Below are 22,471 nucleotides of genomic sequence, written 5' to 3' on the forward strand. Positions count from 1 at the left end.
TCAAGTCATTATATTCTTATACAACTTATCTTTGTGTATTTATTCAAATTTTCAATTTATAAAACATCTCAATAATATTTTACTATGTATAATATATATATATATATATATATATATATATATATATATATATATATATTAGTAAAATTTGTCTGTGGTTGATAATAAAATTATGGATTAAATATTTTTTTAATTTTTAAATTTGAATACAGAATTAAAATTTATTTATGTTCAAAATTTTATATATTTTGGTTATAAACTTTATTTAAAAATGATAAATATAATTTTTGTAATGCAGTGTTAACTTTTTTTTTTTCATAAACCATGTTATTTAACATATAAGATTTTTTACACAATTAAATTAAAATAATGATATTTATTTATTTTTAAAATATAAATATTAAATTATATGAATTTCAAATTTACATAAGAATTTAGATGTTTAAAAGCGTATTCATTCCTAAAATTATTTTAACTTTTGAGTTTGACATTATATCCTTAGGTAGCTAGAATTTCATTCCATTATTACAGAAGGAATAAATGATAAGGGATAAGGGACCGAGGTGTCAGTAATCTTCTGTGGGCTAACCTATAATACTATATAACTACTTATGGCTATTTAATTAAACTTCAATATGACTATATTCTAGAGTAGCGTTTTTTATTAACTTGGGCACATCAAATTATTAATAAATTAATTTCACTTATAAAAGAACTTCTAGAGTGGCATAATTTATAGTATTATTTTCTATAAAAGTAAGTAAAAATGTAGGCTTCTTTGCTGTTGCATTAAAAGCTTAACATTAATTAATCAATTTTAAGTGACAAAGGGTTTGATTAGTTACAACTACTCCATGATAGGCATGATAGGTTAGTGAAATTGTTAATCATTATACTTTCATAAGTTTGGTATGAAATGCAGAAAGATTTTATTTTTTGATAGATAATTGCTGAAAGATGAAGCATACAACAATATCATAGATTTATGGGCAAAATTAGTAAATTATTTTTTTGTTACATTTTTTCTTTTGTTGTGTAAAGAATTGTATTTTATATTATCTTATATTTAATCTTTACATTGTTCTATTTTGGTTTTTCATTTGAATTTAATATAAAAAAGTACAACTTAATGTACCCATAATTGTTAAACATTATAAATTTGTTCACTTTTACAGTAATTATTATAAATAATCTATACAATGGTTTTTAATAGGTTCAAAATATAAATATTGGCATTCATATAATATTATTTTTATCACATTTAATAGTTATATATTATTTAAGAGTCAACACCTAAAATAATTTAAATACTTTTTTTTCTTTATATGTTTATTGACTTAATGCTAATTTTGGTTTTTAATTTTGTTAATTGTGTTTAGAGTGATTTTTCTATTTTTTTTAGTGATTCAGAGTTCATGTTGTATAAAAGGTTTAAAATTAATCCTTTTTCTGATGGTATTATGATGTAATATCCATCTTAATCAATATTAAATGCTGTTATATATGGTTTAGAGTAGTGCAGGATGTCTTCTAGGTTCTTAAACTCTTTATAAATTTATACTTATACGTAAGTATTATATATAATATAAATTTAAGCATTATATATAATATGGAAGAAGAATCATATAACCCTCTGAAACAGTCTTTCTACTTTACAAGTAAAAATCAAACATAGAAAATGGATCTTCCACTCAGAAAAATCATGAACTGATGTGCAATAACAATTTCTTTACATATTATATTTCTACCATCGTTGTCTTTTCTTTTCTTTTTCCCACTTTGTCCACCACCATTGTTAGGAAGTGGAATTCTTATCAGAATACCTTGTATTTATGGAGGACTATATAAAAGTAGTTTCTCTTTTTAACAATTTTTAAAGTAGTGTATATATTGGAATCCAAACAGTATTAATCACAATAATCAAAATAAATCTGAGACTTTGAATTGTTTATTTATTAACTATAACATGTGTGTTACACACACACACACACACACATATATATATATATATATATATATATACTCCTATATCCATATAACTCAGCAAGTAAGATTGTCACCAGGAGCAACACCAAGTTGAGAACAATACTGGGTGTAATAATAAACACGAGCATTGACAGTTTCAGGGTTTCCTTGATTACATTCAAGGTAGCCATTGATGGCTCTAATGGTTGCACCAAAGCCCTGGTTTATGACAGGGCGAACAAACTCCATCCAGTACCACAATGCTGTCTTGAAGGACACAACAGGGTCATTGGCCACTGTCTGTGGATCATTCAACCCATCGAAACCTATGTTCTGTCCTGCTGGTCCATAGTTGAAGTTCCATGAAAGTTGGATAGGTCCACGACCATAGTACCCTTTGTTAGGTGCACATGGAAACTCAATGTTGCTTTCATCACAGTAGTCCCTCGATGCCCCTCCAATCTCTTCTATGTAGCAAAAATCTGCATCCAATCCTCATCTTAATCAACCATTCCAAAATCATATATTATAATGATGCAGTGGAAATAATCCACACAGCCAGAAAACCAGTATTTGATTTCTGCTCTATGTAAAAATTCGTCATAACAGTTACAGAAATAGAAGAAAATTCATATATTTATATATAATAAGATGATAGTGGTGGTACTAACGTCCAGTTTCATGGGTGAAATGAGCAAAAGCGGCTGCAACTTCACGTTTGGAATCATCTTCGGTATTCATACTACCAAATCGATGGTAGGAATTGTGAGCTTTGAGGAAAGCATCACGTGAGTAGAAGTTCTTCCCTGGACAATCACCATCGGCCTGGTTGATTATCATGTCGAAGAATTGTTGTGTGACGATTCTATCTATGTTTTCGGCGCTCACGGTTTTTGGCACCATCGTCATCACCATCATGAATAAGGTTGTCACAAACCCTGCAACCTTGCTCGTCATAGCTACCTGCAACATTATGTTAGAGAAACTATATGTATAATGTTTGTTAGACAAGGTTGAGAGTTACGAGCAGAGAAGGCGTGTATTTATAGTGTTAATGGTGGCTATAGGACTTTGAACTTTGGGAAAGGAAGTGCTGACACCCCAAACAACTTTTCTGCTCGAAATTTCAATCTGAACTTGGTGACACAGTATTAGAGTATGTCCCATTCTATGGTAGAACGACGTAATTCACGGGTTAGATTTTGACTTTATAGCTTCGATTTGTTCGGGTATTTATATGTGCATTTTCTAGTTTTGTTATAATTATTATTAAGTATTTGAAATTTTTTTATTTAAATTCACGGATTACTTTATATGATAGATCTTTATAAAAATTAATTTGTTCCCACTTACTTAGACTCTTATATCCTTGTATATATATAAAAGTTGCTTAAGTCTAATTTAATTTTATCAAATCTGCTTGTTAGGTGTACTGCACTTATTTATATATATATATATATATATATATATATATATATATATATATATATATATATATAGGGGTTTGCTAACGCGCGTACGCCTGTTTTTCAGTTGGTACATTTTAGCAATGTGTACCGGGTTTTAGTAGACAAAAATATCCTTATATATATCATGGATTCTAAGTTTTAAGGTTAAGGGTATTTTAATAATTTTCATTCTCAAAACTAAAAAAAAAAAAAAAAGAAACCCCCCAAACCCTTAGTCACCTCTCTCATTCCTCTCAACCCTTTCTCTTTCCTCTTTCTCACTCCAATCTTTTCTCTGTTATCCCTACCGTAGCTTCAATTGAAAAAATCAAAAACACTGTTAAACAATCTTACAAAAAAATGATTTTATAATGAGTTTTCATCTTATAATTTTTGTCTTATTTAATTTTATCCAATTTTCACAAGCATAAAGGAATTGGTAATTGACCTGGAAAAAATTCAGAAATACTCGCTGTTTAACAATTTCTTACAAAAAATGATTTTATAATGAGTTTTTATTTTATAATTTATGTCTTATCTAATTTTATCTAATTTTCACAAGCATAATGACATCAAAGGAATTGGTAATTGGCCTGAAAAAAAATCAAAAACACTCAGTTGTTAAATAATTTCTTACAAAAAAATGACTTTATAATGAGTTTTCATTTTATAATTTTTGTCGTATATAATTTTATCTAATTTTCACAAGCATAATGACATCAGAAAGAATTGGTAATTGGCCTCGAGGATTTTTTTAGAGATGATGATTCAACAAATACAGATGATGAAATTAGAGAGGTTAGTGAAGATAGTGAAATTGAAGAGATCTTGAATGAACCTTTGCCTTGAAGGTGAATATGTCAATGACTCAAATCTTTACAAAGGAAAATTTTTTAAAGGCATGTGTTTCTGATTTTTTTCAATTGGGGTTAGAGTAGGGATGACAGAGAAAAGGTTGGAGTGAGAGAGATGAAAGAGAAAGGATTGAGAGGAATGAGAGAGGTGAGTAAGGGTTTTGGGGGTTTCGTTTTTTTTTTTTAAGTTTTGAAAATGAAAATTATTAAAATACCCTTAACCTTAAAACTTGGAATTCATAATATATAAGGATATTTTTGTCTACTAAAATCCGGTACACATTGCTAAAATGTACCAACTGAAAAACAGGCATGCGCGCGTTAGCAAACCCCATATATATATATATATATATATTAATTACAAATTTAACTTATTTATGATTTTAACAGTCCTGTTACATATGTCTTAAACATGAAACTAAACATTAATAATAACATTATAAGTGATTCAAATAAATAATAAATTTTATTAATTAATAGACTTTAAATTTTAATTTAATTTTATAAAATCAAATTTATAAGATAAATCTTATACTTACTTGAATATGATAAATTTATCTTATATTAATATAGATCTCTAACATATTTTTAATCATTTTAAGACATATATATATCTTAAGTATAAAACTAAATATTAATAGATAGTTAGAAAAAATAACTTATGTTATTTAAAATTCACTTCTGAGACAGCCTACTATGTCTAAATTCCTTTTTGGATTAGGATTACGTTTTTCTGTTTTGAAAAATATTTAGAAAAAAAGAAGAAGCATTAATTGTGGATAGACAGTGGTGTGTTTTGCAGGTGTAAAAGCTTAAAAGCCAAATGAATGGTCTTGTGTTTGACTTTGGTGATGGCGTAACTAGCCAGACACTGTCACGCAACCCAACTCTAGCTATATTTCAATTTAGATAGGCTTTGTAGTCTCGGTATTAAAAAACAAAAAGTTTTATAAATTTATTGGAGCTTATAAACGATTAAATGAGGGAATTTTTAAAAAAGGATCAATTGATTTTAGCTTAATTAAAGTATGCCTTTATATTTTATTTTATTTTTCTCTTACGATTATTTTCTTACATTTTCTTCAAACTAACTTGGTAATGTTTTTAATTTTTTTCCAATAATTTTCAAAACAAACACGAACTTTAAATTCGTTTTGCTTAGTTCGTTAAAATGCTATAAATATATTCATTTTGCATATTATAGTGAGTGTCACGTAAATATCCATTAATAAACCTCACATAAATAACTTTGGTGAGTGGTAATATTAGTTTGAACTTAAGAAATAATTTATATATAAAAAATATAATTTGATAGTTATATTTTTTTCAAGAAGAATAAAATAAAAAAAATTTGCATCTATAGACTAGACTAATTGAACTTAAAAAATAATTTATATATAAAAAATATAATTTGACATTTCTGAATTTTTTATCCAAGTTTTACCATTGCCCTCTTTTTTCAATTTAGGAAACGTGTTGATGATGATTGGTAAATGGTTCTTTACGAAGATGATTATCGACATTGGTAAATTTGTGGTACATGTAAACGTTTAAGGTAAAACTAAAACAAGCTTAATATTTGTTTTGTCTCGTCCTTTATTTATAATTTCATCCATTATTATAAAATAAAGTTTAATTTGATTCATTATTTTTTAAAATATATCAATGAACAGTTATTACAATAATATTGTGTAACATCCCAAAAATATGACATAAAACCATATCTAGAATATTCACAGATAACAATATTACAGTTCAGTTCTTAGAATAAGAAGTATAGTTATGGTCAAACGACCTTACGAAGATACTACAGACTTTAAGATTTACCAAAGCACAGTCTAGACCGAGCGATTACTAAAACTACGCTAATACCGATCGGTTATACAAAATAAGACCAAACCTAATGACCGAACAATCATATGGTTCAACTTTCACTTCCAGGGCCTCTTCCAGCAACTCTTATCCTTCTGCTCAAATCCATAGATGATCATTGCAACAGAAATAATGACCGAACGGACAAAACAGGCAAGACAGAAAATAGGGTAAGCTTATGTAATTTAATTAATTCAGTAAAACCTATACTTCACATAAATCTAACATAATTCAATATACAAACATGTAACATCCAATCATGCACTTCCAATCAAAATTACACGTCAAAGCATACAATGACCGACCACTTTACTCTGACTGTCTAGACTGTATGAATTTTGTGTAGCTACAACGTTTTTGTACCCGGGTGATGTAATAGTTGGGATGCCCTCAACTGCTACCACCCAAGGTTAGTCCGTTCTGTCCAAGTTCACCTTATGGACTAGAACCTCCTGCCATTCTCACACATGACTTACTCCTCTCTACTTGAGAATGAGTAATCATAGAATATCAGGATAACCGCCAACTAAGCATAACCACATTCATACTTTACCATTTAATAACCACTCATGAGATATTCCTCCGTGGAATACTCTTTCATTTCCATACTATTCCATTTATATTCCATAACTTCAATCCAACCGAACCAATAGAAACATATCACATTTGAAACCAAACTGAACCATAACATTTCCCTAGAGACAAGACCGAACGTTTTGAATACTTTCTAGACTAACACAACTGAACACTTAGTGTAAGACCGAGCGGTCTTCCACTTATATACAGAACAAAACCGAATGGTCCATTCTAGATAAGACTCATCATAAGCCGAACACTCCTGATAATATTTGGACATTTACTGGTTACTCAACAGTTACTACAGAACAATATTTTACTAGACCGAACTCCTAAAATGTACCGAATACTAAATATTACATATAATTTAGACTAAACCGAAAATCATAATAACTATTGCTAGAACCTGAGAACTTAAACTGAACCCTACAAGATTTAACCGAATACTAATGACTTGGACCAAACACTCTTAGTTCAAACAGAGTACACAATGGGGTATAATAAAAATACCGAGCGCTTGGTTAAAGACCAACCACTATAAAGATCGAGCGCTTGATTCAAGACCGAGCACTACTGAAACCGAACGCTTGGTTCAAGACCGAGCATTACTGAGACCGAGTGCTTGGTTCAAGACCAAGCACTACTAAACTTAAATCCAAATGAAGGAATATATATACAATTACACAACACTATTTTTAATGAAGGATAAAGATAACATCTACGACTTTAAGTATTATAGATTACATTAACTAAATTGTTTAGGAAGCATAAAGAGGAAATTATACTTAGACCAAACGCTTACTTACAAGCACACTAAGAGAAAACTGATCGGTCATTAACTGAAATTCTCCACATAAGAAGAAATCCAGTCCAGACCGAATAACCAAGGATAAACCGAACGATCAATAATAACTCTCGGTAACAACACAGATTTACGCAGAATACTGCAAACTCAAAATCAAACCCTACACCAACCTAATTCACATTATTCATATATCATCCGTTCATATAAACAAACATGCAATAACACCAATCCTTCATTTTCATCAAATGATCAAACAAACATACAACCATTCATAATAAAGAACCATAATCAAATTATATAAGCTTGCCTTACCTCTAAAAGTAGCTGAACATTCACAATTTGAACAAAATAGCTCACCACCAGAAATCTTAGATTCCTACGGGTCACGATTTGTGAAACTAAACCAAACAAAAGACCAAAAATGTGCTTAGAATGAGATGATAAACCCATGAACCAGAATCTGGGTTTGCATGTGACAGAAACGAACATTCTAAGATGAGGAGTAACTCATCGGCTAAAAACCACAACTTGATCGGTTTGAATGAAAGCCCTTGACGCCAGAAGAGTTCAAATGTTGCCTGATTGATGATTGAAAGAAGAAAAAGATAAGAATTTTTAAAGAGAAGGTGGAGGAATCTAGAGAGAAGAAGGAGAAAATGGGGTTCAACAGTTTGGAGAAGAAGGGTGCATGCAGAAAGTGGGATCAAATTTCAAAATTTCAACTTATATACCTCCTGCACAAACCGATCGATCCACTCTCCTGCAGTCACCTATCTTCCATTTTATGAAAATCTGAACCCTTTCATTGACACCTGGTTTTCACTTGGGGTTTTAAGGATTCTGACACATTGAATAAAAGATAGAGAAATTACCATTAATTACTAATAAATCAAATATTTAAAATTAATAAAATACTTAAAATTTAATTAAATTATTAATTTATTATGTTAACATAATCTATGGTTGATAGCAACGATAATTTAATGTGGTAATGATAGTAATGACTGGTGTATGTATATTCATAAATTTGAGACAAATTATTTAAAAAACGACATGATAATAAGTATTTTATCCAAATATTATTTTTAAGTAACTGAATTAAATTAAATTTTACATTGTGGATAAAAGAAACTGAAAAAAAAAATTAAAAAAAGGCCTGCAAAGTTATAGCAGGGGTGGGAAGAAGATGATGTCTCCCACACTCTCAGTCTCGTTCTCTTGTAATCCCAAAAACCCAAAATCACTTTGCTTTATTCATTTGCAGGGTTTTGCCAACACTTCCACTCTCAGGCTTTTGCCAATACTTCCGCTTCGTTGTTCTCAGGTTTTGTCTCCATCCATTGTTTTATTTTTTTCATTACAACAATTTCTATAGCTTCTCTGCATTTTTCTCAGACCCTGGAACCTTTCAACGTCAACCATCGTTGTCTTATGTATCTCTCAATTTCAATAGATAAACATTTGCTATATAAATGTATGGATTAAATTGTAAACGTATATAATTTTGGAGCAGATTTATTATATTATACACTTATGCTCATGCATTGCATTTGTTAGGTTTTTTCTTGAAGAATCCATAAGTGGTTTAATTGGGGTTATGGAAAACTGTTCATAGCGTTGAATTTTATTTTACGCAGGAACGAAGCCTTGCACCACCCTCAACTGGGCTGGATGAAAGCATTGGGGGTTTATCAGCCTCAAACGACTGCGTTTTGAGCGGCAATACACCGGTGCTTCGGCAAAATGGCCTACCTCCTTTGGTCAGTGCATTGAAAGCTTCTGCTGAGCAAAATGTTGCCAGTTTTCACTTTCCTGGACATAACAGAGGGCGTGCTGCTCCTGCTTCCTTGACTCGGCTCATTGGAACGAGACCCTATTTGCATGATTTACCTGAGCTTCCAGAGCTTGACAACCTCTTTTTTCCTCAGGGGCCCATATTAGAAGCACAGATTGAAGCAGCCAAACTGTTTGGATCATCACATACATGGTTTCTGGTTGGAGGTACTACTTGTGGGATTCAGGCAGCCATTATGGCTACCTGTTGCCCGGGAGAATTTCTGATTCTTCCAAGGAATTCTCATATATCAGCTATATCTGCTATGGTATTGTCCGGTGCAGTGCCTAAGTACATTGTTCCCGACTATGAGAATGATTGGGACATTGCTGGTGGTGTCACTCCATTACAGGTGATTCAGATGCCGCCCACTCCTTTACGAAAATTTACTGACAGAAATAAAAATTTCATGCAAGCAGTTGATACGAATGGAATTGCCACAGTCATTAAAAAACAATCTAAATAGTTTTTCTTTGAACTCTTGCACAGAAGATGAGCGATTGTTCTGAATCTCTGACTTTTTACTTTACTTAATAGTAGGATTCTTTTAGTAATTTTATCTAGTTCTAACTCTTTTTTTTTTCTGTGGATGGTTTCGCAGGTATTGAAAGCCATCCGGGAATTAGAAATGGAAGGGAAAAAAGCGGCAGCGGTCTTCATCACCTCGCCTACTTATCATGGTATTTGCAGTGACGTAAGCAGGATTTCTGAGCTGTGTCATTCTCGTAAAATTCCTTTGATTGTTGATGAAGCTCACGGTGCACATTTTGGATTCCATTCTGAACTACCTAACTCAGCCCTCCAGCAAGGGGCTGATCTGACTGTACAATCAACTCACAAAGTTCTATGCTCTCTTACTCAGTCATCTATGCTGCACATGTCAAGAAATATTGTAGATAAGGAAAAAATTGATAGATGTCTCCAAACTCTTCAAACCACAAGCCCTAGCTATCTGCTTTTGGCATCCCTGGATGCTGCCAGAGCTCAACTTAGTGAACGCCCTGATGTTGTATTCAACCAAGCAATTGCATTAGCTTATGAAGCAAAGTACACGCTAAAACAAATTGCTGGTATATCAGTGCTTGAGAATTCAAGCTTTTCAAACTTTCCTGCAATTGATCCATTGCGTCTCACTGTGGGCTTTTGGAAGCTTGGTCTATCAGGTTATGAAGCTGACGAAATCTTATACAGAGATTATGGTGTTATCTGCGAACTTGTTGGGAACAAATCTATTACTTACGCTTTTAATCTCGGGACTTGTAGGGACCATGTCCAAAGACTTCTCTTGGGAATAAAGCATTTGGCTGCAACATATTCTTCCATTCAGCAACCTGAAGAGAAAGTGTGTGATGTTCATGTACCCTTTGATGATATAATAATGAGTTTGATCCCCAGAGATGCCTTTTTTGCTAGTAAAAGAAAAGTAACAATAAGGGAGAGCATCGGTGAGGTTTCAGGAGAGCTTGTATGTCCATATCCTCCGGGCATACCAGTATTGATCCCTGGTGAGGTTATTACCGAAAGAGCTGTTGATTATCTTCTACATGTTAGGAGTAAAGGTGCTGATATTAGTGGGGCATCTGATCCCTTACTTTCTTCAGTAGTTGTCTGCAACGTAAAGTAAATCAGCCGGTGAGAAGCACCTTGAAGTTAAACTTCCCAAGTGGCCTTTGATTTTTGTGTCACACCAAAAGATTATTTTACAGTTAGCGATGGTTTACACGGCTGAGGAAATTCTCGAGTAGTTAGCAACTAGTAAAGGCCGAATTGTTGGAAACCTTTCCTCATTTTAATGCATAAGAATGAAAGAGTACTCAATTTTTGCCTCTTGGAAATGCTACTGGGTTACGATGTGTTAAATATAGGTCGAACTCATTGATTCATGATACTGGGCAATTAAATGCTATTCCTTTAGGAAGGATCAAAACTAATGGCAGGGCCCAGATGCAAACCAGCATCAACCTGATCGCAATCATAAATATTGAAAGAAAATTGCAACTAATTGGAGTTTAATTGCATATGTGTAGCTAATTGGAAAAAGAAAATGATTTAGAGAATGTCATGGAGAATAGGAAGACTTGATTTTAGATTTTTTCATGCTATTAACGTTATGGTGACAGGGAAGGTCAAAAATTGAGAAGTCAGTGCCAGATACCAGAGTCACACTGCATATGTTCATCCTGGTTCTCAGAAATTGCTTATGTTTTCAGTTTTCAACATTAGTTAAGTCGTCTGAGATATAAAAGTCAAGATTGTTTCATGCAAGTATTACTTTTACGCTGAATTGTATCATGTGTTCTTTTTTAATCAAGGGTATGTTGATTTGTTGAGGTCATCATCAAGCTTTGTTGGTGATTTTTTTGTTAATTTTGGGTTACTTTGCTACTATTTTGGATTATTCTGGTGGAGTGGTGTTTAGATCTAGTGGGCTACTATGTTGTTACTTTATAGTACCGTTCAATGCTATGTTGCTAGGTTGCTAGGTTGCTTTGTATTTTGGGTTATTATTTCAGTCATCATAAACCATTATGTGCATAACGCGGATGATGTATATGTTAGAATCACACAGCAAAATAATTGTGTTTGGACAACATTAAGAGGAGAAATTGATTTCTTAATAAAAATTGTGTTTTTAAAATATTTTTTCTTTCTAAGATTTGACTTACCAATAAAATTGATTTATTTAAGATAACAATATACAAATAAAGCGAATAGGAAAAAGAGAAATTTGACAACAAATTTGTGAAGAAATTTTATATTAGTTTAGATAAAAAGACTTTACGTTAAAAATAAATCAAACTTACATAGAAGAAAAAATTTAAGGTTCATTTCTCTTGAAGTAACAAGGAGTGAAAGATACCCTTTGAAATCCACAAGAAATCAACACCTCATTTGAATTCCATAAAGAATGAAGACATATTTCTTGAGTCATATAAGAGATGAAGAAACATCTTTCTTAAAACCACAAGAAATAAACATCTAATTTGATGAACAATTTCACCTGGTAACACTCAATATCACATTTGATAAAAGTTATCCATCTACCTACACTAGGCTTTCAAAGCTTTTTTGAAAACATATAGCTTTACTCATTTTATAGAATAAAACTTGCTTTGGAAAATTCCTTTTTCGAAATTAGGTTAAAATATGAAAAGCCAATTGTCACTAATAATCAATTATTGCAAACAATAATCAATTGTTGTCGCATTACTTTTCCAAATATGTTTTATAGAATATTTTTTTGTCAGATTATAGTAAAATGATAATTGATTATCATAAGTGATAATGAGTATAATAATCAATTATTGATGTGAATTTTAGAAAAATAATTTTCTTTTAAAATGATTTCGTGCTCTACGGTTTGAGTTTTGCATTTTTTGACTCTTGACCTTGTAACTTTATTATCTTAAATAAGATACACAAATTACATAATTTCAACAACTAAATTCCTAATTCTTTGATGCAAATCTTGGATCCAAGCATCCAATCTTCAATTTAAATCTTGAATCCAAACATTTTTCAAACCAATTCGTGTCATAGAAACTTCCATGGACTCTTACTACCTAGATATCTTCCTTTATGTGAACTAGAATACTTAGTAGAGTACAGGTAATCTCATAAATGAATCCCTATTCAATACACTATAAATTATCAAATAGAGTATTTCCACCACTAAAAACATAATTACAAACATAAACAATTATACTATAAACATGTTCACAATTACAAAATTCTTTTAAAGCTATCCTCTTCATAAAATAAGGATCTCACACTAAGTGACGATCCATTGGAGCAAACATCTCATATTTTTGCACGACGAATGGAACTATCACCACTTAAATCACCTTGAGCTACTAACTTTCAAAATTTTCTTTCTTGTTTAGCGACCATTTTTCTCACTCAATGATCAAACTACTGGGAGCATATTTTTCACAGACTTGCCCAATGAATCCTGACTCTCTCAACAAGTAAAATGTTTGGAGCTCTTTGTAATCATAATTTTCATTTTCGCTCAAAGTACTTGGTTCGTCTAATGATGAGTTTACATAACTATAGTTTGTAACAAATATCTTAGTTTGTTCAATTGGCCTCAATAGGTGTTTTTCTCCCTTTTCACATGCTAATCGGACACATATAAGAAGCCAATTGATTCAAACTTACATAGCTTTACTTAAACACCGTTTAAATCACAAATATGTCTCATTCAATTCATTTATCGATTTAAAAGTTTCATAATTCACAACTATTAATAATGGGTAGAAACATAATTCATCTACACCAATCAACTCCTCATCTTTTCATCAACAAATCCATCAATTTCATTCAATAGTCATACAAAATTTGAATATCTAGCTTCCCTTAAAAAAAATACTCAATTGAATATTTATTTTTGTAAATAAGATTCAATGTGAATGTTTCCATTAATTTTACATTAACATTTGTTTAAAAATGTCACGTAACAAAATTCAGATTTATATTGTGTCAAAATCTTAATCATTTTCTATGGTGTCACATGTCAAAATGTCAAAATCGGATTCCAAATTTGAAAGCGATCTAGACTTTAACATATAGCAGACTAAATTTTGATACATGGCATTTCTAAATAATATTAACATTACGCATTGAATGTTTTTACAAAAGTACAAATCTGATTGAATAAAAAACAAATATAAAAACTAAAAAAAAACTACATATAGAAATCAAATTATTAATATTAATATACCTATTTCTAACTTAAAATCTCACTTGAAATCGCCAAAGTCAGTTATTAATTGGATTTTAGCTTGTATACCTAACAAAGTTATCTTTTTAAAATCTCATTATTATCTTCTTAAAATCTCATTATCCAATAATAATGGCAAGCAGCAAAGTTTTTGACTTTTCTGCTGTGTAAGATCGTATCCATTACAGCCATATAATCTATCCTAATCGGGAAATATTACACAATTAAGAGTGTTGCATCATCTAAGAATATACTCTCTTTCTTTCTATCTCAGTCTCCTTTATTTCTATTTGCAGGATTTTTTTCACGAAATCTGGTCTTTACGTCTCCATGATGCCTCACCAAAATAGGGTTCCCCTCTAGTGAATGCAGTAAAATCTGTTGGGTTATTGGGCTCTTAATAGGTCCTGAACCTTTATGTGAGTCATTTGAGAGAGACAAAAGTCAAGTGAGAGAAAGAAATAGAGAAAGCTATTCCTACATAACTCTAAACCTGTATTGATGTTTTCATCGCTGTAAAGTCGTTCATTGGATCGAGTTGATTTTTGGAAAGTAGGTTCCAGATATATGGTTCTTTCTGACCATTCGGATCGAAGGTCTAGATTGGGAGAAATCGGTCCCGCACCAGCACCCTGTTTTGGAGAATTTTCATCTTTTTTGTTCTCATTTATAAGCATTTGTGTTTATTTAAATTGGCTTATTAAACACATCATTTGGTGTTATTATTTGAGACTCTTTTGTACCCTATTATTAATCATAGTGGATTTTTCTTTTGTGTGGACGTTGCATTGAGGGATTTTTTACATTGTTGGTATCTCTTTGTACTTTGAATTCTATTTTTGTTCTATTTGTTTGATGCTCCTCACATATTCTTTTGCAACATATTCTTGCAAAAAGGACGGTTGAATTTCCGCTGCTTTATTACTCTTTGCGAAGTTCTTATATTTTTTTGTCTTTCCCCTTAAAAATCTTCAGCCGAAAAAGATGCAGCGAGTTTTCACTTTCCTGGACACAAGAGAGGGCATGCTGCACCTACTTCCATGACTGGGCTCATTGGAAAAAAATCCTTTGTTCATGACTTGCCTGTGCTTCGTGAGCTTGGCAATCTCTTTTGTCCCTACGGTCCCATATTAGAAGCACAGCTTGAAGCAGCAAACTCTTTGGATCCTCACACACATGGTTTCTTGTCGGAGGTACAATTTCTGGAATCCAGGCGGCCATAATGGCAACATTTTCTCCGGGGGATCTTCTCATTCTTCCAAGGAATTCTCATATATCAGTTATATCTGCTTTGGTATTATCTGGTGCATTGCCTAAGTACATCATTCCTCACATTCTCAATGATTGTGGACATTGCTGCTGGTCACTCCATCTCAGGTAGGAATACTAGTATTAAATCTAACTCTCACAATTATTAAAGACGACAAGTCAACTACTGCATAGAAAGAAAGCTCTTAAATTTATTTATTTCTTTAAAGTTTTTTTAAGGTGATGTGAATATTTTATATTTAAATTTGACTCATATGATATCATTGATATTTAGTGTCTTTTAAATATTTAAATCTGTGCTAAAACAAATACCCGGTATCTCAGTACTTGATAATTCAAGCTTCCCAGCCTCTCCTGCAGTTGATCCATTGCGTCTCACTGTAGGGTTTTGGAATCTTGGTTTATCAGGTTCTGAAGCAGACAAAATCTTATACAAGGATTATGATGTTATCTGTGAAATATTTCGGAATAGATCAATAACTTATGCACTTAATCTTGGGACTTGTAGGGAGCATGTCCACAGGCTTGTGTTGGGAATTAAGCGTTTGGCTGCAACATATGGTTCCATTCCAAAAGCAGAGAAGAAAGTGGTGAATGTTCATGCACCCTTTGATGATGTAATAATGAGTATGATCCCTAGAGATGCGTTTTTTGCAAGTAAAAGAAAAGTGGCAATAAGAGAGAGCATTGGTGAGGTTGCAGGGGAGATTATATGTCCCTACCCTCCTGGTGTACCAATATTGATCCCTGGTGAGGTTGTAACTGAAAACATTGTTGATTATCTGCTTCTTGTTACAAGTAAAGGCGCTGAAGTTAATGGGGCATCTGACTCTTCGCTTTCTTCGATAGTTGTCTGCGGTAAATTAGCAGCTGGGAAGGAGCACCCTTAAGCGAAAACTTCCAAAGTGGTGCTGGTCTGTGTTACTGTACAATGATTTTCATAGCTGAAGAAATTTTCTAGCATTGAGCAACCACTATTGAGGGGCTAAATATACTACCCTCATCTTTAACTATGAGATTCTTTGGAGAAATTTGTCTGTGTTTTATAAGATTTTTCTTTTCATAAATTTTCTCGTGCATTGAATATTTTTCGGTCAGCAAACAAGATACAAACTCTTTTTTCTCTTCAAGAAGATTAATCATGAATTAATGAGATAAACTGTATAACGCTTCTTTTCCTTCATTCATTAATTTTGAATTAGTGGCGATGCGATTTGGTGGAAAGTGACATGTTGGGTAGAGATTCCAAGTGGGAAAAGATTTAATCTTTTGCAGTGTCAGTGTTAACTTTTCAAAGATCATTTCTTTAAATTTTCCCTTTATGACAAAAATATGTATGATGCTGAAGAGATCTATTACGCTGACCCATTAATTTTTTAATTTCCCAAGAAAAGTCAAGTGTACTATGATGTAATGATCTATTTAAGTCGGGTATATTCAATTAATCATAGTATTGATCAGGATTATTATTTCAATTAATCATAGTGAAAACCTGAAATTTGCCCTGCTTTCAATTTAATCGTATGAAGTTCGTGCGAGCGAGTAATCTTTGATGGGGAACAGTAGGAAGGAAAATAAATCTTTCTCTGTAGCAAAGGGAAATAAATGAAAGCTTGGAAATTGGAATTGGATGGTGGACCGAACTGGACCCCACCTTGTTGAGGCAAAACCTCAAAAAGAGTAACCGAGTAAAGGATAAGACATCATCATTCACCACTCATATGTGGAAGACAGACACGACATGAACATGAACATGAACATGAACACGAACATGAACATGAACATGAACAATAACATGACGACGGCTTCCAAGTCCAATTCCACAATATTTGGAGTTCCTTCTTTCACAACATGCCCTTTCTCTACGACTGGAACTAGAACCTGCTGCATTCATGTTCTTGCCATTCCAAATGCAAAAACCAGAGACACTGTTTCTCTCAGTCTCAGTCTGTTCAAGAGGAGGAGGTACCCAATTACTTCACTCTCCAAAACTTCGGTGAATGATACTTAGCAACCTTATTGGCTTATTTGTTTTGTTTTTATGTTCTTCCATACAGCTTGGGTGGATTTTTTAGTCCCATTGAAACAACTCTCGGATATCTCAATGCACCAATTTCAGCCCTTAATTCAGGTGACTTTTGGACCCATCCCTCTGTTGCATTTCAAATATATGAATGAATGTTCTACAGAGTGTTAAGCGCACAAAATGGGAAAACACCAATTACCAACCTTCATGTGTTCTGCTTCTAAAATTTCTCACTTAAAATCTTTAAACTTTACGCCTTCAATGAATTATACTCACTTTTGCTGTGGACTTTTGTTAGTTCTGCACTGATATTAATATCTTATGTTCTTCTTGTCTTGTAGGTTTAGAAGCATCAATTACAGATTCCAACGAACTTTCAGCCGTGTTATCAAATGCCAAAATAGTACTGGATTCTGAAGATGAAAATAAGATACAAGTGAGCATGCTACAAAAACTGGTTTAGTGTAGAATTGTTTTCTGCCTCTTCAGGAAATTATCTCATGTTTCTTTATGTTATCATTCTATGTTCCCAATTTCTGTCTCCATCCATAGCTTCTATTCTCTGTTTCTCTTGATATTTTCTTCTATCTCTCTACCGCCATTGCTTTATCCTATAGAGTACAAGGATGACAAGATGTGATAATGTATTTCGTCATGTTACTTATATTTATACAAGCAGGTCAAAATTTAAGCTAATATTGCTGTAAAGTGAACATATAGTTTTTGGTTGTTACAGACATTGCCACTAGCATAGAGTACAATCTGCAGCTTAAAATTTACACAAAATAAGACTAGATATATTACTATATCAAACCTTTTCCTTTACCTTATAGTTTCCCCTTCTATCGTGTATTGTTTTCTTTACTGGATCATGTTAATTTCAAGTTTTCACATTCATGTACCCTACTACTTTTTGGTTTGATGCTGCAATAACTATCTTATGGAATTAATGGCAGCTGAGAGTGGAGTTGACTGGTGATCAAACCCAAAAAGTATTCGATAGGATCGTAATAAACTTAGGTCGTACTGCCCCACCGGTTCCGGGATTTCGCATGCAAAAAGGAGGTAAGAACCAAGAAGCTGCATTATTGATAAAGATTGATGCAGTGCCTTTTCATACCCTGAACAATTCAATTGTTTATCCCTCATTCAAAATTTATCCTCAAGAGTTGCTTGAACACAAGGCGTTAGCATTTGTGTTGAAGCACTTCCTTTTCAAATCCAATACTTATTTCTTGATGTTGATATGATTTTGCATGTGATGCACTTTCCTGTTGACTATAGTTCTGTATTTTAGCAGAATAAAATTATGCAGTTCATGAGTTTTTACTGAATTATTAATTTGTGCATGTGATGTCCGAACTGCTCCAGGAAAATCTTCAAAGGTGCGTGATTTCAATCAATTCTTTTTTTACATCTGATGAGTTATTATTTATCATCTTTTCATATAAATTGTTTATTCTTTCATCTGCAATGTGGTTAATAACATCAATATAATTAAAATGTAAGCATTAATCAATGAGATGATTAGATTTTTCTATCAAATATCTTATCCAACTATTAGTTAGCCCTCAAAAGAAAAAAAAAAATAGAAAGGCCATCCATTATCCATAGGTCATTATCTTGTTTGCTTCTTCCTCAAAGATAACCCCATTAGCAAATGTATGCAGATACCAAAGGACTTCCTTGTTCAGATGCTAGGGGAAGAACGGGTTATCAAATTCGCAATACAAGAAATACTCAACTCTACCATGGCTGATTATGTGAAAAAGGCAAGTGATTTTTACCACTTAATATATATAGGTGTCATGAACATGAACTTATTTCCACATTTGATGATCCAATACCAGGAAAATATGGATGAAAAGAACTGGAAGATAAACACTACCCAGTCGGCAGAACAACTCAAGAAGTCATTCACTCCAGGGAATGACTTTGGCTTCAATGTTATACTTGAGCCTGAAAATTAGTAAGATTCTAATTAACTTGTTATGGGAGATCTAGTTGTTGAGCATAACCAGATTGATCGTCAGTGATGGCAACGTGATTTCTTTTCTCTCAATAATTTGCATATAAAAGAGCTGTTATTTGTTGGTCAGTTTGGTGTACTCAAAAAAATGGGCTGCAATATTCTATTATGAGCCTTGCAAGAAAAAATGTACAGGAAACACATTTTATATTTTTCATCCTGGTTTTAAAGGGATACCAAAGTGACTCAGTTATATCTTACTGCCTCCTAGTTTGATATGTTACAAACTTTGAATCTCATAGCCTTTTTATTAGGGGCTTGTTGAATGATGAGCTTCATTTTTTTATGTCTACTGGAGTCTGCAATCTGCTCAATTAAACTTACCTATTTGATTTTGCATAAACTGATTTCCTGAGATTAGGATCAACATAATTACATGTTAAGTGGAAAATCCCCCCACACCCCCACAATATTTTTTTGCACATATAACGATTCTCTTAATTTTAGTATATTTTATATATTTGAAACCCAAAAATTTTGTACATCTGTTTTGACATCCCAATATATTTTCTGAAGATATACCAGTGTGGGATGTTGTGGGGATTGATTATGGATGTGAAGGGTGAAGACAAAGCAATTTAAACTCACAAAGAACAGTTAAATGGGTATATCCTCCTTTACATATAAGCTGGAAATATGTAAACTTAAAATAACTTTTCATATGGGCCAATGATGGAGTCACGAAGATCAGAGAATAGACCATAGAGGGAGTACTGGCGTAGATTTTTCACTTCATACCAAGAATTTAAAGCATCCAGATTCCTGTCAGTCCCTGAGAATGTCAACTGTATGCCTATATTGCAGATATCCTCTCCATCTTTTTGACACTCTGTGTTAGGCACTGCACAGTCTTGTTGATTCAGGCAACTACTTCCCTTAGGACATGCATCACAACCGAAACTCTTCCAATACAAGTTTTGAAGGGTACCCTCTTGAAATTCAAGAACCTGTTAATCAATCAACATTCAGATTCAAAAACACATTCCTAGAACTGGTCCTAAAGGAAATCACCTTCCTAGAAAAGCCAAATCTTGAGCATGTCAATTGAACTTACCAAAGTGAAACTAGTAATTGTGTGACTGTGGTCAGCAAACATAATAGGCAGAGACCTTGCTGCATATTTCTTCCCAGCAAATGCAACCATGTGTCCATTTCTTCCCTGATGAAGTCACAAAATTTAATTGAGAACTACCACCCAAAATTTTTCTGAAGAATATGGCTACTGAACCACTCATCTTTTAGATCATAACAAAGCAGAAATATTTCTTCAAACAAAAACCATACATATCATCAAAAGTTCAAGGAATTCTTCAAACTTATGCCAGGGAATATTGTATACCAGTTGAAAGCACCCTGAAATGGACTTTCTCAATCTTAAAGTATCTCAAATGTCCTTATCTAATGCAATGCCCCATGACTGAATTGATGCAACCACCAGAGACATGATAATGAAAGGAACTACAGAAGAAAAAAGTCTAAAGCATTTTATAAACCAACTCTAACACCAGACATACTATTCTAACAAGTCTTTTTGCTGATAACATCATCCATATGCAGCATACACAAAACATTGAATTGTGAATCATGATAACATAAAACTGCATACCGGGTCTAATGTGCTTCTGTTAATGGTAAGTAGGGAGATTTCATCAACCTTAGGCCTAAAAGCAGCAACCTGTGCTCCTTTATTTGTGAGCTCTAGGCGTTTGTCACAAGGTGAAAGCTGTGGGCCATTATCCGGGGAGAAAACTAGCCTATCCGAAAATGCAATACCAAATGTAAAACCATCTCCTTTCTGAACTTTAGCATCGAGGCATGGACTATAGACATCGTTTGTATCAGCTGCATCAACAACAAACATAGCCATCACAGCCATGATCACTACCCGTTTCACCAAATCTTCCCTCCTTATCTTGGACATGGCAAAAGCTTCACCCATCCCCATCTTCAAAAGCATGATCTTTTTCTGAGAAAAAACGAAAGGTTTATTTTTCCAGGTCAATGCATGATGACAGAAAATTAAAGAACAAATTTTGTGGTGATAGAAACAAAGTGGTGTCAACTTTTGCATCTTAATTTATAGAAACAAAAAGAACTTTAACAAGATTTGTGATTCGAGGATTTGTCTGTGGGACAGTGATGGAGATTATGGGAAAATGTATTTAAATAAAAAGACAAAGATAATTACAACAATTATTTACAAAGCAATAAACTACTCTGGATACCTCGAAATTGAAGGTTTTGAATTGAAGAATGTTAAAGATGAGGGTTGGTGTGTCTGTGTTTCCAAGACATGGCAAAAGGCTAACTAATCCAGGGAGAAATGGTGAATTTCTCACAAACTTGTTTCAGAAGCGGTTATGGAGGTTGGCTTTTACCAGATAATAGATTTTGGTAACTAAAATAATTATCTGTTTGGCACAGGGAAATGCCAATTTCTCCGGAGAAAACTAGAACAAACAAATATTGTCTTACCAAGAGGATGCATAAATTTAGAGAATGTGAAACTGTTAGTTTTTTCTGACAGATTGGCTTACAAATGTATTTGTACTTATGTTATATTTGCAACAGAAGTAAATAAAAAAATACAAAATACGAATATTTTTATTTAATAAAAAAATAGATAAAACAAATATTTTTTTGATAAATATTTCAATAACACCATCTCCATTCATATGGAAGATCTTTTTAACGCTAACAAGAAGTTGATATTGATTGACCTTTCAAAGTGTTAGTAAAATGCCAAAGTTTTCTTCAATTTTCCTCTTAATAAATATTACATTAGGAAATACTTAATGATATTTTTAAAGTAGTAAGAAAAAAAGTGTAGGAATATTTTAATAAAATTGGCTATTAATAAAAACTTTTATCTTGAAGTGATTATTATTTTTTAATGTGTGTAAAAGATCTTAAATTTTAATCACCGTGTAACAGAAAAAAATGTATGTTAATTCTCTATATAAACAAATTGTATAATTTATTTAATTAAATCATCAATTAGTGTTCGCATAATTTGGGAAACATTGTGATAATTGTTTAAAATGAGGGGATTATGATGATTTTTCGTATT

General features: G+C 32.5%; 4 protein-coding genes and 1 pseudogene across 6 annotated transcripts; 3 read left to right on the top strand and 2 right to left on the bottom strand.

The window, feature by feature from the left end:
* Positions 1 to 1,932: 1,932 nt before the first annotated feature.
* On the bottom strand, positions 1,933 to 2,988 carry LOC148201795 (endochitinase PR4-like). Its single transcript, XM_088110726.1, has 2 exons — positions 2,637 to 2,988; positions 1,933 to 2,447 (listed from the first exon to the last, which is right to left on the bottom strand). The coding sequence occupies exons 1-2, from the start codon at positions 2,935 to 2,937 to the stop codon at positions 2,041 to 2,043; spliced, it is 708 nt and encodes a 235-aa protein (XP_087966852.1). The 5' UTR covers positions 2,938 to 2,988; the 3' UTR covers positions 1,933 to 2,040.
* Positions 2,989 to 8,648: 5,660 nt separating this feature from the next.
* LOC124823144 (uncharacterized) lies at positions 8,649 to 11,721 on the top strand. Its single transcript, XM_047295295.2, has 3 exons — positions 8,649 to 8,844; positions 9,158 to 9,706; positions 9,956 to 11,721. The coding sequence occupies exons 1-3, from the start codon at positions 8,707 to 8,709 to the stop codon at positions 10,976 to 10,978; spliced, it is 1,710 nt and encodes a 569-aa protein (XP_047151251.2). The 5' UTR covers positions 8,649 to 8,706; the 3' UTR covers positions 10,979 to 11,721.
* A 3,321-nt stretch (positions 11,722 to 15,042) lies between these two features.
* On the top strand, positions 15,043 to 16,902 carry LOC124823149 (uncharacterized; annotated as a pseudogene). The gene is made up of 2 exons (XR_015784963.1): positions 15,043 to 15,454; positions 15,855 to 16,902. The product of XR_015784963.1 is annotated as an uncharacterized LOC124823149 (transcript).
* A 137-nt stretch (positions 16,903 to 17,039) lies between these two features.
* On the top strand, positions 17,040 to 19,693 carry LOC124823143 (uncharacterized). The gene is made up of 7 exons (XM_047295293.2): positions 17,040 to 17,311; positions 17,404 to 17,477; positions 17,714 to 17,808; positions 18,329 to 18,437; positions 18,744 to 18,757; positions 19,043 to 19,144; positions 19,223 to 19,693. Exons 1-7 carry the CDS (start codon positions 17,088 to 17,090, stop codon positions 19,340 to 19,342), a joined length of 738 nt encoding a protein of 245 aa, XP_047151249.2. The 5' UTR covers positions 17,040 to 17,087; the 3' UTR covers positions 19,343 to 19,693.
* Positions 19,694 to 19,812: 119 nt separating this feature from the next.
* LOC124823142 (uncharacterized) lies at positions 19,813 to 22,176 on the bottom strand. Of its 2 annotated transcripts, XM_047295292.2 has the most exons (4): positions 21,627 to 22,176; positions 21,008 to 21,367; positions 20,456 to 20,560; positions 19,813 to 20,348 (listed from the first exon to the last, which is right to left on the bottom strand). In XM_047295292.2, exons 2-4 carry the CDS (start codon positions 21,356 to 21,358, stop codon positions 20,046 to 20,048), a joined length of 759 nt encoding a protein of 252 aa, XP_047151248.2. In that variant the 5' UTR covers positions 21,359 to 21,367; positions 21,627 to 22,176; the 3' UTR covers positions 19,813 to 20,045. The 2 variants fall into 2 exon arrangements, with proteins under 2 accessions (XP_047151248.2, XP_047151244.2); XM_047295288.2 differs by having other exon boundaries at positions 21,008 to 22,176.
* Positions 22,177 to 22,471: the final 295 nt, after the last annotated feature.

The sequence above is a fragment of the Vigna umbellata genome, chromosome 3 (genome assembly GCF_029865625.1).
Source record: "Vigna umbellata cultivar VRB3 chromosome 3, Vumbellata_1.0, whole genome shotgun sequence".
NCBI classification, from domain to species: Eukaryota; Viridiplantae; Streptophyta; class Magnoliopsida; order Fabales; family Fabaceae; genus Vigna; species Vigna umbellata.